This window comes from Kogia breviceps, chromosome X (assembly GCF_026419965.1).
Source record: "Kogia breviceps isolate mKogBre1 chromosome X, mKogBre1 haplotype 1, whole genome shotgun sequence".
Taxonomy (NCBI): domain Eukaryota; kingdom Metazoa; phylum Chordata; class Mammalia; order Artiodactyla; family Physeteridae; genus Kogia; species Kogia breviceps.
In genome coordinates this window covers 133,460,066-133,479,486 of record NC_081330.1, presented here as the reverse complement: position 1 = coordinate 133,479,486, position 19,421 = coordinate 133,460,066, and the positions used below count along the sequence as shown (strand labels likewise).

At 46.3% G+C, this 19,421-nt stretch overlaps 1 protein-coding gene across 3 annotated transcripts in view; it reads right to left on the bottom strand.

Moving 5' to 3' along the window:
- DHRSX (dehydrogenase/reductase X-linked) overlaps nucleotides 1-19,421 on the bottom strand; it is a 285,141-nt gene that overhangs the window by 110,831 nt on the left and 154,889 nt on the right. For all 3 annotated transcript variants that reach the window (XR_010838592.1, XR_010838593.1, XM_059050689.2), the window contains exon 6: nucleotides 10,088-10,295. Coding sequence is in view for 1 of the 3 variants with exons in the window: in XM_059050689.2 (XP_058906672.1) it covers nucleotides 10,088-10,295 (208 nt within the window). In the remaining 2 variants the exon portion in view is untranslated. The remainder of the gene's footprint in view (nucleotides 1-10,087; nucleotides 10,296-19,421) is intronic.

The window sequence follows — 19,421 nt, the reverse complement described above, 5'->3', positions numbered from 1 at the left end:
GTAGAAAGAACCAGTTGAGCCTCTTATCTTTATACATGTATCAACCTGCTGGGTTTTTTTTCAAGGTAATAACTGGTTTACCCAGGGGACCGGCTCTGAATTTGGCATCAAGTCCACGGCTTTTAACAAGGTGTAGAATAGAGGTTTCGGAGTGACATAAAAGAATGCCATTAAATGACATAAAGGGACAAAAGACACATAAATCATCAAGACTCCCCCTCGGCCCCCCAGGGACTGAGGGCACATCCTTGCAGACTTCACACAGTGCATGCACACACACGTACGTGTAACGAAATAATATGTATAATGATGACATGCAGTCATTATAAAGATGACATCAGAGCCTGCCATTGTCCCACAGCTGTTGTCTCTTTACAACTCACATCACTTTTGCTTTATTGCCATGGTAACAACTACACATCCACTATGTAATTCTACAGTTTCCATAATTTCCTCTCTTATATATAAAAGCACCATTACTCGGTGCCCTGTGGTTGCCCATTTTAAATCCAAATGTGCATGTGATGATCAAAAGATTTTTAAACAATGATTCGTAGGTAACAGTTTCACCTCGGTGTTGGACCACAAAGAAAGAACAACACATACTCTCTCAGGATGTAGAGGGATTCCTGGAGGAATAGGGAGTGAGTTAGTCTAAGCGTGGATGTTTTGCTAGTGAAAGAACTTAAAATTTGAAAATTCTTAAAATCCTTTGCTTGACAATTGAGAGACTAAAAGGTGAGCTGATGAAAAAGCAAATTGAAAAGAGTTCACGAAGGTCTAAAAGGAGCCCAGGGGAGTAGCTGATTTCATTCAAAGAATCAGGAGCATTCCTGAGCTGGAGGAAAGAGATTTAGTAAAAACACATTAATTCTAAAACTTGCAACAGATGATTCTATTGACATGAGAATGCTGCCAGAACTAACCACAGAAGAGGAAGAAACCCTGAACCAAGCAATAAGCATTGAAGGCATTTTGAAAGCTGACTTAGAATTCCTTTTCTGAAAATTCCCAAACCCTGAGAGTTTTCAAAGGGAATCAGTCCACTTTTCAAAAGCTTCTCATGACAATTAGACTATTCTGAAGCTAAAGGGCAGGAAATAGAAACCCTTCTTAATTCTCTCTCTCTTTTCTTTCTTCCGTTTTGTGTGTGTGTGTGTGTGTGTGTTTAAACAAATCATCAAAACTTTACCATCCACACTTGTCAAAAAACAGCACAGAAAGGGGATCTCCAGCTCCAGGATAAATATCCAGTAAGCAAGTGGTCAATGAAGTCGCTGGGGAACAGAATCCCACAGGATATTACAGAATAAGGCTCCACGAGGGTCAGAATCATTCTAGAAACAAAGACCACCCCTTCTAGGGAATGTCCAAATAAGGGAGCGAAAGGAAACTAAAACGCAGTCACCTCTCTAGGTCAGAGCCAGCCAACTTCGTCTGCAAACGGCCAGATCAGAAATACTTTTGACTTCTGTGGGCTTTTTGGTCTCTGTTGTAACTACTCAACTCTGCCTTTGTAACATGAAAGCAACCGTGCATGCCAATAAAACTTTATTCTCAAAACCATGCAGCCAACCCATAGTTGCCTAACCCTGTGCCCCACAGGTCAGGTTTTTATAAAATTAAACTGATACTTTATTTTTTAAAAAGTAAGATAGGAGGACTTCCCTGGTGGCACAGTGGTTAAGAATCCGCCTGCCAATGCAGGGGACACGGGTTCGAGTCCTGGTCTGGGAAGATCCCACACTCCGCGGAGCAACTAAGCCCGTGCGCCACAACTACTGAGCCCATGCACCACAACTACTGAGCCCGCGTGCCACAACTACTGAAGCCCACGTGCCTAGAGCCCGAGCTCCTCAACAAGAGAAGCCACCACAATGAGAAGCCCACGCACTGCAACAAAGAGCAGCCCGTGCTCGCCGCAACTAGAGGAAGCCCGCGCACAGCAACAAAGACCCAACACAGCCAAAAATAAATATATAACTTTCTAAAAAAAAAAAAAAAGCAAGCTATGAATGATATACAACATAGCATATGATAAAGTATAATATTCAAATGATAATAGGTATAAGTATTCTTCAGAGAGAAACACTAGATGTTTTCCCTTCAAAATGACAAATTAGTTACCAGGACAAATTATACATGAGCTACTATTTAATTGCCTAGAGAGTAGATGGGGACATTTTCAAAAGCAGCACACAGTCAAAGGAGACAGTCTGATCCATATATGCAGATTAAATAAGCATACGGCTAAAAAAAAAAAATTGAGACTGAAAATCTATTAGAAAGTAGAAGATGTCAGTGATGGAATTGGTAAAATCAACGTTTTTGTCTATTCTTTTTTTGTTGTTTTTAAAAAATGAAATAGACATTTATTTTCTTTAACATTGTTTTCCTATATTTTGAAATTATATTTCCATGTTCCCACAGACAATGAATCATAAAGCCATCACCACAGGCAGTACAGGCTCAGAGTATACTGAACATTGTTATCAGTGAGGCCGTTATAATGAGATTCTTCCGATAATGTGATAGAAATTTTGGAATCTTAATATTCCTTTTTTTGTCAATTTATTCATTCATTCATTTATTTTTGGCTGCGTTGGATCTTTGTTGCTGCGCGCGGGCTTTCGCGGCGAGCGGGGGCTACTCTTCTTTGCGGTGCGTGGGCTTCTCACTGCAGTGGCTTCTCTTGTTGCGGAGCACGGGCTCTAGGCGCACGGGCTTCAGTAGTTGCGGCACACGGGCTCAGTAGTTGTGGCTTGTGGGCTCTAGAGTGCAGGCTCAGTAGTTGTGGTGCATGGGCTTAGTTGCTCCGCAGCACGTGGGATCTTCCAGGGCCAGGGCTCAAACCCGTGTCCCCTGCATCGGCAGGCGGATTCTGAACCACTGCGCCACCAGGGAAGCCCAGTTTTTCTTAATATATCAAAATTACTTGCGAAGGAATCATATCCCTTGAATAAATAATCTTCCATATAACTATGTGCATCTAAGAAGTTATAAATCAATGTGCGTTCCACAAATGATATATGCCACATACTCCATATATATGTATGATGTATATGTACGTGTGTGCAGATATAAACACAGATATACATGTATCTATTTTTCTGTTTCTCCATTTCCAAAATATTTTTCTCCTATGTTCTAATATCTTTGGTTATAACCATACAATATTACTTTTTTGTATGTTCTTGAAGCAGAAAATACAAAGGAAAAAGTAACGGCAACATACATAACTGATACAAATCAGCAGCCAGAATAAAGAACAGAGATGAATCCAAACCAGAAAGGCTAAACACCCCCTAGAAAAATGGGGAAAAGGCATTTCCCAGAAGCCAGCATCCAGATGCCAAATAACCCCGCGGAGACCGTTCAACCACAAGGATATTTCAGAAAACGCAAATGCAAATTCAAACACAGCAAATGCCACTTCCTGCTCCAGGACTGAAGAGCTTGGCGGTTGACCCAAGTTGGCAGAGACTGAAAAGTCCAACGCTTAACGCACATGATGAAGACGTAAACCACGGGGAATTCTCAGTACCTGGATTGTGCACTGGGAAAACCAAATGGAATTCCCAGGAAACGTGAACACGTGAGAACCTTCTAGCCTTAAAATGTCACTGCCTGTGACATCCCCTACAGAAAGAGAGATGTGGAGATCCGCGGAGGACCCATGACAGCAAAGCTGCGGTAACAGGAAAGAACCGGAAAAGAACCCAAGTGTCCTTGACCCTGAGAATGAATCTGAACCATGATGTATGTGCAGGTGAATGACTTCACAGGGATGGAAATCAATAACCTACTTCTACATATGCGTCAAACATGGGCAGACATCCAACATGTAATACTCAGTGCTTTGGGGCAAACTGTGACCCCTCAGAAGACAGGTTGAAGCCCTAGTCCCTGAACAGGACTGTATTTGGAAACAGGGTCTTTGCAGATGTGATGCAGTGAAAGGTCTGAGACGAGGTCCCCCTGGAGGAGGGTGGCCCTACATCCAGTGACAGGGTCCTTCTAAGACAAAGAAGAGGAGAGACCCAGACACAGAGGAGAAGCCCCGGGAAGACAGAGGCAGAGACGGGAGGGAGGCGGCCACGAGCCCAGGGACGCCTGGAGCCCCCAGAAGCTGGAAGAGGAGGGAAGGACCCTCCCCTGGAGCCTTCGGGGGGAGCGCGGCCCTGGGACACCCTGACCTCAGGCGTTTGGTCTCCAGGATGGGGGAGGGTGGATGTCTGTGGTTTTCACCCACCTGATTTATAGTCATTTATTATAACGACCCCAGAAAACAAATTTATGGTGCAAAGAAAGCAAATCACAGATATTACTCTACTTATGTCAGGATGAAAAAATGCAAAATTAAATTTCAGAGACACACCCATGTAATGAGAAACAGGAGAATGGGTGACACCACACCTGGGATAGGGGTCACGTCTCCGGGGAGGAAGGAAATTGCATCTGGAGAAAAGCACGGCGTGGCAGATGCTGTGATGACATGTGTGCTCATTTATTATTGACTTTTAAATATTTTATTTATTCTGTTGTGTTCAGAGTTTGTAATATTTTTAACAAACCCAATTCAGAACTGAAACAAACACCGGCATTTCATAAAATAATTAGGAATAAATGCAATAAATATATGGGCATTTATGGAGAATTAATAAGGCACCTCTGAAAAGCTCTAAGATTTTGATCACCAGTTCCCAAGCGTGGCTTTTCCAAGACCAACAAGCAGTTCTGTGACTCCAGCTGGGTGTCCTACAATTCAATTCCATTCTGACACGCCTACCTGGAGGTAGCCTCAGACCCCCCAGGTGAAGGGCTCAGTCCTTCAGAGGGAGGACTACCCCCTCCCTCTACCACAATTCCGATGCCAGGTGGTCACCTGTGCTTCGGACCAACCAGCTATAGGTGGGAGGTTGCCATGACCCCTTCTGGGGTTCATTTAATTTGCTAGAATGGCTCACAGAAGTCAGGAAATATTTTACTCACTAGATCACCGGTTGATTATAATAGCAGATAACTCAGGAACAGCCAGATGGGACAGATGCAGAGGGTGAGATCTGGGGAGGGGGCAGGGGACCCCCAAACCCTCTCCAGGCTGTCACTTTCCTGATACCTCCATGTTTTCACGAACTAGGAAACTATCTGAACCCTGACCTTTGGGGGTTTTATGGAGGCTTCATGACACAGGCACCACTGATTAAATTATTTGTCATTGGTGATGGATTCAACCCCCCAGCCCCTCTCCCCCTCCCGGGAGGTCGGGGTGGGGGGGAATGAAAATTACAACCCTTTAGTCGCTGGTTGGTTACCCTGGCAACCAGCTACCATCCTTAAGTGAGTTCCAAAGGGCACACCTCATGAACATAACAAGAGACACCTTTCAGGCTCTCATCGCTTGGGAAACTCCAAGGGTTTTAGGAGCTCTGTTCCAGCAATGGGGACAAAGACCAAGTACATATATTTCTTATTACAAACCACAGTATCGCACGCATGAAGAAAGACGTGGTCAAAACGAGAGATGACCTATATGCAGACAGAGAACGGCACTGTCTGAAATCTTGATGCTCCCTGACTTAAATTAAAAATCCTCCCTCCCAGGGGATCTATGTATACGTAGAGCTGATTCCGTTTACTGTAGAGTATAAACTAACCCAATACCGTAAAGCAACCATACTCCAAGAAAAAAAACCCCTCCCCCTCCCAAATTAAGTCTTCTTACGATGTCTACATCGGTGGTGAAAAGATGACCACCGCCTAAACGTACGAAAATGTGCGCAAATGATTACACAGGAGACCTCCTCCTCCTAGACGCCCGTTTTTCTCGATTTGCAAAACCATCTAAGAGGTGATCTGCAAAGATAATCAGCTCAGAGTCAGGAAACGCAAGACAGGAGCGTGACGGTGTAGATAAAAGTAAACTCAGAACGGACGGAAGCGAGGGTAGGTTTTTAGGAAACACCTTTCGTGAACGGCGTGGCTGGCGGTTTTAGTAACCGTCATGGTGTGCAGTCAGCAGAGGAGGACGGACCCTAGGACACGGGGCTCCCGGCTTGAACAGGAATCAGCACCTGTGGTCCTCCTGCGTCACCCCCTGCGGACGTCGCCTGAGCTGACTGAGGGTTCAGTTGTTGTCACAGGTAAAAATACTGGAGGGGAATTTCTAATCACGTCAGCCCAGAAACCATGAAAGTTAAACAACGAAACAATTTACAACAAGAAAAAAAAAATGTTAACCCCTTGACTCATTCTGGCAAAAAAGTACTTTCTCTAAGACCAGAAGGCACAAGAATTCTGGGGACCCATCGTGGAAAATGAAACAAGTGATTGTGTCCCTAATATACAGAAGAGCTTTTTCTGAATCATCAGCTCCCCTCCGCAACACACACACACACACACACACACACACACACACAGATAAGTGTCCCCAGAGGACAAGAACCAAGAATTCGCACAAGTTGTCACATTCACAAAAGGGAAATTAGATTTTAAACGGAACCACAAAGGTGAACCGGGTGATTCAGGAGAGGTGGGTTTCGACGGCCTGCTGACGAAGATGTAATTACAGCTGGTGTTGGCTGGATGCTGGGGCCCCGTTGGAACTGTTAATTCCTATTTGTCCGAATCTGGGTTCCGTCGGTGGCCCCAAAACGCTGCACTGAGGAGAGCCCCGTGGTGGAGAACTCAGGACAACCACTGTCATCTATGGCATCCACCCTCCCCTCCAGGGCTCTGGCGATCGATTCTAATCTCCGCGACCCCGTGGTGAGGAAGAAATGAATATGGTCCACCCGCCAAGACTGTGGAAGCCGATCAGCACAGCCCACTGAAAGGTGACGGTCAGAGAAAAGAAAGACGTAATCCTAACAAGAAGCCAGACACTGTCCTGTCCCGTAAACATACCATCTTACTGCTAACGGGGAAAAAAAATGCAGAGTTAAATGGGGCCACATATGGTCTAGGGGCAAAACACTAGAAAACTGTCAGCAGAACTGTGTTGTGGGAATTTGGGTACCAGATTTTAAATGTGCATAGCCTCTAGAGAAACAAACTCGTTTCTAAGAATTTATCCTAAAGAAATAATCATGCAAAAGACCTAAACAGACATTTCTCCAAAGACGACATACAGATTGCCAACAGGCACAGGAAAAGCTGCTCAACATCGATAATTATTAGAGAAATGCACATCAAAACCACAATGAGGTATCACCTCACACCCGTCAGAATGGCCATCGTTAAAAAGTCTACAAACAATAAATGCTGGAGAGGGTGTGGAGAAAAGGGAACCCTCCTGCACTGTTGGTGGGAACGTAAATTGGTGCAGCCACTATGGAGAACAGTGTGGAGGTTCCTTAAAAAACTAAAAACAGAGCTACCATGTGATCCAACAATCCCAAATATCTGCAGAAAACTCTTAATTCAAAAAGATACATGCACCCCTATGTTCACTGCAGCTCTATTTACAATAGCCAAGACATGGAAGCAACCTAAGTGTCCATTGACAGATGAATGGATAAAGAAGATGGGGCACATGTATACAATGGAATATTACTCAGCCATGAAAAAGAACAAAATAATGCCATTGGCAGCAACATGGATGGACCTAGAGATGATCATACTAAGCGAAGTAAGGCAGACAGAGACACATACCATATGATATCACTTATATGTGGAATCTAATGTTTTATAAATGATACAAATGAACTTATTTATGAAACAGAAACAGACTCAGACACAGAAAACAAAGTCATGGTTACCAAGGAGGAGAGGGGGGGAGGGACAAATTAGGCTTTGAGGATTAACAGATACACACCCCTATATATAAAACAGATAACCAACAAGGAGTACTGTACAGCACAGGGAAGTATGTTCACTATCTTCTATTAACCTATAATGGAAAAGAATCTCTCTCTCTCTCTCTCTCTCTCTCTCTCTCTCTCTATATATATATATATATATAAAATATCTGCATAAAACTGAATCACTGTGCTGCACACCTGAAACTTACACAACGTTGTACATCAACTCCACTTCAATAAAAAGCACAAAAAAATACAAAAATAGAAAACAACGTCTTTAAAGAAAAACAAGAAATAATCACAGAAACACCAATGTGTCTACAGGGGCACGGGGCCTCCTTGGGCAGGTAGGTAACTGCACCCCTATGCTTCCAGTGTGGACGGTAAAATGACGGCAAGCACAGTCTTTATGGGCCTCACCGGGTTACTTGGGGATCAAATGTATACAAAGGAATTATTTTTAGCTTGTATCTCGTGCAGAGGGCGACGGACTCGATGTCAGTTTTTCTTATGATTATTGCACTTATCAGGGTAAAACGGGTAACAGTCTAACTGCACCAGAAAGGAAGTTTGTTCAAGAAACACACACCGCAAAGGGCAATATAGGGGAAGAGGATTAAGAGGTACAGACTATTAGGCATAAAATAAGCTCCAAGGATATAGCGTACGACACCCGGGACGTCGCTGATACTTTCTAATAACTATAAATGGAGTCAAACGTTGAAAAAAAGACGCAGAGACCCCTGCATACGAGACTGTCAGGGCTCACTTTAGGTGGGCAAAATGGGGCAGGAGAGACACCGAAACAGAAACGCGGGGAAGCTCTCATCGGAGGGATGCGAGGGGCCCGGCATTCACCGTTTCTCACTTCGGCATCATTTGCGCCACGTCCGTGGCGGCGGAGGCACCTGCCACTGAGCCTTGTGTGTGTCCCCAGCTCCTGCCTGCTGGCCTGACCCCCGTGTCCGGTTCACGTGTACTGCGAGAGCCCGCCCTCCGCCCCGGCATTCGGCCACGGCTGTGCCGTGCCCTGGGTGTCCGATGCGCCGTGGAGAGGGCTCAGCGGGACCCAGATGAGCCCTCCAAGCGGCCTTGGGTGGGGCTGGGACTGACATGTGCACGCGGCTGTACATAAAACAGAAAACCAACAAGGCCCTACTGTAGAGCACAGGGAAGTCTACTCACCATCTCACAATAACCGGTCATGCGCGTATAGATACATGGACGGACCTCGAGATTCTCATACGGAGTGAAGTAAGTCAGAGACAAACGCCGTGGGGTGTCACCGACACGTGCAAGCAAAACAAGACGACGCAAATGCACTTAATTACAAAACAGAAACCGACAGGCTCAGAGAAGGAACGTACGGTCGGTTACGGGGGGAAGGGCCAGGAGGAGGGACGTACTGGGGGGAGTCTGGGGTTAGCAGAGGCAAACTCTCACGGGCAGAACGGATAAAGCGCAAGGGCCTTGTTCTTTAAGCCAAAGAACACAGGGAACTCGACTCCGCATTCTGCAACAACCGAAGCGGGAACAGACTCTGAGCAGGCGTGCGCGCGGGTCTGTGCAGAAGGGGGTCGCTGTGCCGCACCCCGAAACTCACAGCGCGCGGCTCGCCGACTGCGCGCCGAGAGGGAACAAACAGCCCACGGGAGGCGCCGCGCCGCGCCAGGGGAGACGGCGCGCAGGGCAGCGGGGACACGAGCGGGCGGCGCGGACGCGAGCGGGCGGCGCGGACACGAGCGGGCGGCGCGCACCGTCGTCCCCCGAGCGGAGGGAGACCCGGCGGGAAGACGCACGGCTTTCACTTCCGGAGGCCGACGGGTGTCCCTCCCGCGCCCGTCAAGAGCGCGCACACCGGGGCCGGGGAGGGGCCACGGGGACAAGGCCGGATGCCGCCCGCGCCTTCAAGCCGTGACTCTGAGACCCATCGGCCCCGCGACTCAGACACGCCCGCGTGACCGGGGCCTCTGGGAGCAACAACAAGCCCGCCGCCGGCCTCTGGCCGAAACCGATTTTCCTCCTTTCGAACAACGACGAGAACAAAAACACGCCGACACCGGCGTGGACGCACCGGGGAGCGTTCTGCCTCGGCGCTGCTTACCTCGGCAGTGGGACCACGGGCTCGCAGGCCACGAGGGCGCCCGTCGTCCTGAGGACCCCCCCCCCCCCGGGCGCGAGAACAGAAAGCCCCGCCGCTTCGGGAAAGCGAAACCAAGCTGTGCACACGTGGGCCCGTCGGGGCACACAAGCCGCGGCGACACACCTGACCATCGCAGCCTTACCTTGAAAAACCACCGGCCGAACAGCTTCTTAAAGAGCCGTGTGCCCCAGAAGACGTGTCTGTACAGGTCGGTGTCCACCACGCCGGGGTCGGCCACGTTGGCGGTCACGGGGCTGCCCGTGGCCTCCAGCAGCGCCTGCAGGTGGTAGGTGAAAAGCACCAGGGCCAGCTTGCTCTGGGCGTAGGCCGCGTGCGCCGAGTAGCCGTGGCTGCAGAAGCAAAGCGGGAGAGGGTGTGAAACGCGGGCAGCTGGCCCCGACTGTGCCCGCGCCCGGCCGGGGAGGCAATCTCCAGCTACAGGCTGAGGGCAGCTACCCACACACCTGAGTTCAAGTGTGCTACGAGAACTGTTTCCATCTCTGAGAACTGACTGCGTTCTCCTCCCCTCCGAATGCCCAGCGCTTGGGAGCCAGGCCCTGACGCGTGTCCTGCTCGGACGCAGCCTGTCCACTTTGCCTTCCTGTCGTTGCAGATTATGGTATGGGGGGAAACAACATCTTGACAACCGGGGATGCCTTTCTGGCAAAACACATCGTTTCTCGTTCGTTAGGGATTAGTCACTTTCTTCAGGCCCATAATTCCTTTTCCTGAATTTTATGGGATACGAATACAGCCCCACCTGAGTTCCTTCTTCCGGTGTGATGTGCCCCATAATCTACACTGCTTTCACTTTCAACCTCAGAGGTGTCTCCTAAATTGGGAGAAAATCCATCCACGGAATTCACCCTCGTGGGAGTTTCACACAAAGATGAAAAGAAGGAAATCGGAGTCATCGCATGAAACGCAGAGAAAACACTCTTTGGAATTCAACGGACAAAGGCTCTTCCTAAATAGGAATTTTTTTTTTTTTTTTTTTTTTGCGGTATGCGGGCCTCTCACTGTTGTGGCCTCTCCCGTTGCGGAGCACAGGCTCCGGACGCGCAGGCCCAGCGGCCATGGCTCACGGGCTTAGTTGCTCCGCGGTATGTGGGATCTTCCCGGACCGGGGCACGAACCCGTGTCTCCTGCATTGGCAGGCGGATTCTCAACCACTGCGCCACCAGGGAAGCCCTAAATAGGAATTTTAAATTGCAATAAATGGGGACTTCCCTGGTGGCGCAGTGGCTGGGAATCTGCCTGCCAACGCAGGGGACACGGGTTTGAGCTCTGGTCCAGGAAGATCCCACGTGTCGCGGAGCAACGAAGCCCGTGCGCCACAACTACTGAGCCCGCGTGCCACAACTACTGAAGCCCCAGAACCTGTGCTTTGCAACAAGAGAAGCCACTGCAATGAGAAGCCTGTGCACTGCAACAAAGAGTAGCCCCTGCTCGCTGCAACTAGAGAAAGCCTGCGCGCAGTAACAAAGACCCAACGCACCCCCCCCCACGAAAAAAAAGAAAGATTTCAATAAATAAACTAAATTGACTAAATGATTCCGAAAAGTGAACTGAGAAAACATGACCAAGGAAAGCAGAGAAAGGGAAAAAAATAATAAAAGGAAAAGGGAAATATTAGAACGTAGAAAACAGTACAAGAAAGGGTATCAGAGAAATCAAGCCTTGTATGCTTAGGTGCCGAGTGAGACTTTCTGAAAAACCTCAATTCTGTAAATTGCACACATGGGCGCTTGTCTGTTCCTATGTGACAACCACATCAACCCCCTTTCGGACTGGGTCCTGCCTCCCGCTGTTGCCTGGGTAGCATCTTTCTTCCTCATCAGCATGTCTCCACGACATGCCCATCACACAGCCCCCCGTCACAAGAGGCCACAGGCAAACTCTGAGGTTTGGCCTTGGGTCCATGCAGTTTAAGCTGGAAAATCAACCCCAAATTCTGTTGGAGGGAGGAATTAAGACAAAAATATAGCGCAGTTCTGAGCACAGATGCCCTCCCTGGATCCACGACAACCTCCCAATTACCATCAAGATACTGGTTTTTGGCAGATTCCTCCTGTCTCTTCCGCCCAGAAGAGGAGAGAGCTCCAGGAAAGAGAGGGTTACTAAGTGGGGGGAGAGAAAGGCTGAACTTTCACCTTGGAATTGGGCCATTTCCACACCACATGCACACGTTTGCTCCTGAATTACCAGGGCTGTTTGGGAGGAAACGGGAATCCTGAATTTAGAAAGCAGAGGGGGAACCATAACTGTGCAAATTCCTCAAGGGTAAATTGACAAATGATATAACTATGGTTTTCTACGGCAGCATGGAGAAGAGAGAACGGAAATTCTCTAAATATACTATGTGGGGGGGAAAGTCAATACATTTCTCTACAGGAGGAAAAAAAAAATCAAGAGTACAAGTAATTTCAAGAGAGGTTCCCTGGTGGATTTAAAGATGAATAAACATCCACAGTAGAGCTGGAAAAGAATCAAAGCCGATACACAAGAGGACATGATTCCCCATGAAAGTTTACAAATAAAGCCCGGAGGAATGGCAGAGACACTTGGTGTTTAAAACAATGAAGAGACTGATGCAAATTTAACAGGCAGAAGGCAGCTGAAAGGGAGAATCAATCCACAAACTTAAGCAGAGGTAGAAAAAAATTCATGAAATGTCTGCATGGCTTGATTAGAAACATGAGATTTTTAATACGTTGCTTTTGTAATGAATGGCGTCAAAAGGTAGAACAGAAACCATAAAAATATATCTTTGTTTTCAATAAATAATAATCTATTGATGTAACTACTTTATTACTAATTTGAAAGTCAATCTGAAACAAAAGTAGAGACAGTCTTGTGGTAGCCGTTTTGTCGGGGAGGAAAAATTTTTCTCCTGTGCTTTTGTGTTCTGTACCTGAGGCCTGCAAATTAAACCACCAAGTGTCAGATTAAAGAGAGAAGTATACCAATTTTACTTCTAATTTTACACGTATGGGGAACTTCATGGAAAAGAAGAGAAAACCCCAAAGAGTTGGGCAGTCCTCATTTCTCCCAAGTTTCTGCTTTTACTCAGATAAGGAAGGCTCCAGAAAGGCATTCTTCTGCATCTGTTGCTTCTCGAGAAGCTCAAAATAACCTGTATGTCAAAGTGGCATATTTTGAGTTTGCATATTCAGACCCCCATCACTTTCTCTACCTTATAGACAAGAGAAGGAAAGGTGAAAAATGATATTCTGAACACAACATATGCAAACCTGTGTATTGAATCAAAGACTCGATAATCCTCAAAGGGGTTCTTGATTAAAAACTAGGAAAACATTACTTAGAGATGGGAATTTCTATCCTAAATTGAAGCAGCATGGCTTTCTGGTCGGGAAGAGGACACTGGATTTTTTGACACCTGTGTTTCATGTAAACAGTATGTGACATTTACAAGACTGAGGACGGTACTTGTTCTGCATCTGGCATTGATCTGACAGCCGATCTACACCCACTGAAGTAGCTACACTGAGCCACCTGAGACCAGGTGCTAAGTGCACATGGTCAGTTAGTGCCCCCATGCTTAGCAAGATGCCAGGAACGTAGCAGGTCATACATTTCCGCTAAGCAAATGAGGTTTTCAAGTTCTCATCAAAGACAAAATTACTATTGCCTATGACAATAAATGCACACCCACATATTTCTACTTTTTAAAATATACACACGTAAAACCTACATTTTAATAAAGTATTGTAGGGGGGAAAATCTTTTCCCTCTATCCTCTTAGGTTCTGTCCTGGGGCCTGCAAATCAAACTGCTAAAGGACAGTTTAACAAGAGAAAACAGTTTTAATTACACACATACATCTAGGAATTCCCAAAATGATGTGATTCAAGGAGGTGGCCAGATGATAGAGGCTTATATACCATCTTAGGGCAAACAAAGGAAAAGGGGTTTTGAGATTCTGGGTGGAGGACGCAAGTAATGGGAAGGGAAGAAATGTGTGTATATAAATAAGGACTGTCTTGTTACGCACATAAGAGTCTCTCGGATGAAAAGAGTCATCTCCAGGAGTAGCTCTCTTCCTGGAATGGAGACATTACTACAAATGGAAAATCCCTGGATAAATGTAAATTTCCTTTACAAAACAGTGAATTGATACTTTATTTTTTAGACAATTGGGGGTGGGGGGGGAGGAGAGGAAAGAGAGTTTCCTGGGTCTCCTTGTTCTCAATTGCCTTTAGCTCAAAAGATCCCATGTATCAAAGAGGTACATTTGGGGCTGGCATGTTCTGGTCCCCTTCAGTAGGACCAAAGGTATACCTTGGGAGAACTTTTTAAGGATAATATTAATTTTTCATTATTATAAAAGAAATATATATTGGTTGTAAAAAAAATTACAAAGCTCAAAGAAGAATGAAAAATCAATTCCATAGTGATTTCACAGTGTTCTCCTCCACCAAGAAATGGCCATCAATCACACTGCATGAGGGAGTGTGTATATATATTTGTATATACACATATACACATATACGTATATGAATGTGTGTATACATGTGTATACAGACATATGTATATATACTCATACATATATGTGCATCTATATTTGTGTATATATACTCATATATACATAGATGTATCTGTGTCTACATATATACTCATATATATACTCATATATATGTATATGTCTACATATATATACGTATATGTGTGTCTATATATGTGCCTATATTATACTCATATATATGTATATGTGTCTATGTCTATAGATATACTCATATATACATGTGTCTCTATATATGTATACATATTCATATATACATGTTTGTGTCTATATATGTGTGTCTATATATACATACATACCCATGTACGTATATATGTGTGTATATATATATGTTTGTTGTGTGTGTGTATATATGTGTATATATATATATATATATATATATATATATATATATTCCATCCTACCTTAAAGACGGCTTTTCTCACTGGCTTTCCACCTTTGACCTACAACATATTAATCCATATGCTTTCTACTCAGTGCCATTGATTTTTTAACTACTTCCACACCAGTGGTCAAGGTTCCTTCTCAGCACTGCTCTCTACTGCCCACAAGTAAACTATCACCCACCTGTCCTAGAAAACCATTTTGCATTATTTTAAGTGTCTCACGAGGAGTCCGTTTCCTGAACTCCCTCAATCCCATGAGAAATCGTGCCTATGACTATGGGATTTATAAGACAATATCTTGAAAACCATTAATTCACTGAGCTTTCCTGTTGAAGGAAAACCCCAGTGAAACACACATGACCCTGAATGTGGATATGATTAAGGGTGTCTGAGGTCTGTGTTTTCAGCGTATTATAGAAAACATTATTCCCCTCTTGCCGTTGGAGATCAGAGAAAAACCAACCGGCCTGGACAGTGTATTATAAGAAAGGAGCTCTTCATCGATTACCTTGATGGACACCGTGCCGTGTGCGTGTGCGTGTATGTGCGTGTGTGTGCGTGTGCGTGTGTGTGATGGCTCAGTCCCACTCCAGTAAGACAGCTGACTGTGTGATGCTCACTTCATATGAGTAAGTCCCATTTGCTTCCCTGAGAAGTTCAATTCTGGGACAGTAACACATCAGCACGTGGCAAACACAATTATGCAAACTCCACGTACTACCCATAACCTAGTTTCCAACCGGCGCGTTCTGGATGCTGGTCGAGCCCGATAACGACCGGTCTGCAAGTAGGACCCACATCCAGTACGTCGCTAAGTAAATAATCCCTCAGCTCCAAACGGAAGTTTTCTCTTGAGGAGACGAACAACAGCCTTGCATTCTGCCTTGGTGTCCTAGGTTTAACATGACGGAGGAAGAAGGAAAGAGAGACCACCCACCAGGACCTCTGAAAATATCGTGAGCTAAGAGGAGCCTCTGTCCTTCCACGAAGGGAAGTCAGCGGAGACAGCCCGGGATGTGGCAGGGCCACCTGTGAATTCCAGCCTCGTCCAAACACCTGCTAGAGTTGGTCACAGAAGCACGGCAAGGGTGCCGGCTGCCTGTAAGGGGTCCCAGGACACGCACTGAACATGCTAAATGTTTAGTGAAAATCACGTCAACGCAGGACAGCACATTTACACCACGACATCTCACCCCAGAGGTGCCACAGCCAGCGACATACGAGGATGTGAAGACTTACTTATGAATCAAAGAGTGAAAAACTGCCCCAAAGTGAAATGAGCTTGGGAAACTCAAACCAAGACAGCTATTTTCACGACAAGACAGGGCCGTGCCCGTAACATGTCAATGATTATTGTGTCTCCAAAGCAAGGTCAGGCTGAAATAACGTGAGCCGTAAAAGGTTAAGGATCTACCCACTGGGGGGCGACCAATGGTGCGTGCTGTGGGCTGAATGGTCTCCCCCCTCTTCCAGTAACAGAAGAGGTTCTGTTAGAGTCCTAACCCCCAGGACCTCAGAATAGGACCTTCCTTGGAAACAGGGTCTTTACAGAGGTGATCAAGTTAAAGTGAGGTTGTCTGGGTGGGTTACAATCCAATATGACTCGTGCCATAAAGCAAACTCTAGAAGCTGGAGAGAAGCCCGGAAGAGACTGAGCCTGGGTGGGTTCCCTCCCAGGGCCTCCACGAGGGACCCACCCCGCCTAACCAGCCAACCTTGCTCGTGGACTTCCAGTCTCCAGGAGGGTGAGACAATAACTTTCCGCTGTCCTAAGGTACCCAAATTTCTGGCCCTTTGCCATGGCCGCCCCAGGAAACTCATACAGTAACCACTGTTTTACAAAAGCAAAATTACTTGGGAATTGGCGGTCCAGTGATTAGGACTTGGCACTTTCACTGCCGTGGTCTGGGTATGATCCCTGGTCACGGAACTAAGGTCCCACAAGCCACACGGCGTGGCCAGAAAAGAAAAAAGCAAAAGTTACTTGGTACAAACCATAAGAACGTGGACTTCGCTGATTTGCTTCACGGAAGAACAGAGAAGACAGAAAGCCAATAAAAATAAGGAGACTTTTCTACGTTCAGAGGAAGTAACCCCATACGATGTAAGTTTCTTGGGGGGGAGAGGAAGCCATGAGGAGAGTGTACTTGTGAGGAACCCAATGAAAGTCCACTCTGAGCCCTGGTCTGTAGTCGGAACCTTTGTGGACGGAGCCACAAGACCCAGGGACACGAAACACTTGTACCCAAAGCACCTTGGCTGGTGACACAGGACGTAGCCAATCCTGCACCCAGAGGGTTCTGTTAACTTTGCCACTAACAGCAAATCTTAATCTCTTGATCTCTTCCGAGGTCAAGAGTCAAGATGGGGGCTTCCCTGGTGGCGCAGTGGTTGAGAATCCGCCTGCCGATGCAGGGGACACGGGTTCGTGCCCCGGTCCGGGAAGATCCCACGTGCCGCGGAGCGGCTGGGCCCGTGAGCCATGGCCGCTGAGCCTGCGCGTCGGAGCCTGTGCTCCGCAACGGGAGAGGCCACAGCAGTGAGAGGCCCACATACCGCAAAAAAAAAAAAAAAAAAAAAAAAAAAGAGTCAAGATGGGGGACTCGCTTTGGTTTGGGTCCAAGGAGAGGAGGTAGGAGGGTACCATTTTCCTCGCCGAGGGCAGCCCAGGAAACAAACAGCTGCCTGCATTAAGAGGGGAGCGTCCAAGGATAAAGCAGGAGGAGCTGTCCGCAGGAGAGGTGCAGAGGGGTCTTCCCGTGCGGTCACCCTCAGGGCTGGCAGGAAGCTGGGGCACCTCTGATGCAACCCCCGCAGAGGGTCCCTTGGGTCCCGAGGTGCCCGTGGGTGCAGGAGGCTGAGCACGGAGACAAGTCAGGGTGCACGGTGGGTAGTAGGCAGACCCATCTCCTGGACACCAGGGCGCATCACCTACAGAATGCCTTGCCCACGTCTGTGTCATGTCACGTGCCCACGCTCAAGTGTCTGGTCCGGTGCCAGTCTAGATGGTGCCAGGAAGTTATTTTTCAGAGGAGGTGAACCATGAAACCAGTAGCCTGCGTGTAAAGCAGGTGAGCCTCGGCCTTGTGGGTGGGCCTCGTCCTATCAGGTGAAGGCATTCAGGGGCAAAGAATGAGGTTCCCCCAAAAGAAGAAGGGATTTGGCCTCAAACACCACAGCACAGAAATTCTACCTAAGTCACCTAGTCTTTAGGTTCAAGACTACAAACGTCACCGCTTCCCTGAATCTCTGGCCTGCTGGTCGACCTTGTCAGCCCCTCCAAGCATGGGAGGTAGTTTCTAAAAACAAGTCCAACTCTAGTGGGGAGCAGGAGGGGGGAGGGGTAATACAGGGGGAGGGGAGTAAGAGACATAAACTATGATGTATAAAATAAGCTACAAGGGGACTTCCCTGGCAGTCCGGTGGTTAAGACTCTGTGCTTCAACTGCAGGGGGTGTGGGTTCAATTCCTGGTCAGAGAACCAGGATCCCACAAGCCACATGGTGCGGACAAAAAAAAAATAATTTAAAAATAAAATAAGCTACAAGGATATACTGTACAGCACAGGGAATACAGCCAATATTTTATAATAACCGTAAATGGAACAGAATCTTAAAAAATTGTGAATCACTCTGTTGTCCACCTATAACTTATATACTATTGTGTGGCAATTTTTTAAAAAAGATGTAACAGAGCTTTGTGCAGTTGATACCTTTAAAAAAAAAGTCAGTCTCTCTCTCCCTCTCACATTAATGTAAATTGTAATTATAAACACAGAATTGCATAATTACATAAATATTGCAGTATTTTATATCATTTACATATTATATAATTAAATATTATAGATATACAAGTATGAAATATGTAAGTTTTTTACTTAGATAGTATATAGCTTTTTCACCCTCTTCCCACTAAATATAACTTTTTTTTTTTTTAACTGAAGCTATCCACTACATCATGAGTCTTGTTCATTGAGTACAATTTTCCAGAGATTCTGCCCAACTCCTCCATTGGAATTTCTTCTGTAGGAGGAGGGACTGAGTGCAGCCAGGCAGAGGTGACAAGCCCTCTCGTGTGTTAACAACCCACCTGCGTTTGGAACACTTTATGCTTTTACAAGTGATTTATGCTTGACAAGAACGCTCCTTATTCAAGCCAGCAAATCAATCTTAGCAATTAACCGTCATCACCAGCGGTGTTTACATCAGGTGCGAGCCAAGAATTCACTTTTTTTTTTTTTAACCCCGAAAGGCAGCAAGTTTTCACCCCAAGTGGTTCTCAAATGTCAGCATGCATTAAGAGCCCCTCAGAGGGCGTGTTAAAATTCCCAATGCCTGGCCGGCACACCCGGAGAGCTGTTTTGTTTTGTTTTGAACACAGTTTTAACATTTTAACAGTCTACTGTCAAGCCTTTAAAATGGAACAAGAGTGAGTTGGGCTCTTTTGGTTCTTTTTAAAGGTAATTTTCTGTATGTTCACTATAGAATGAAAAGGCTATATTTGGCATATGGTCTGAAGTAAAATATACACTGTAAGGTATACATAAA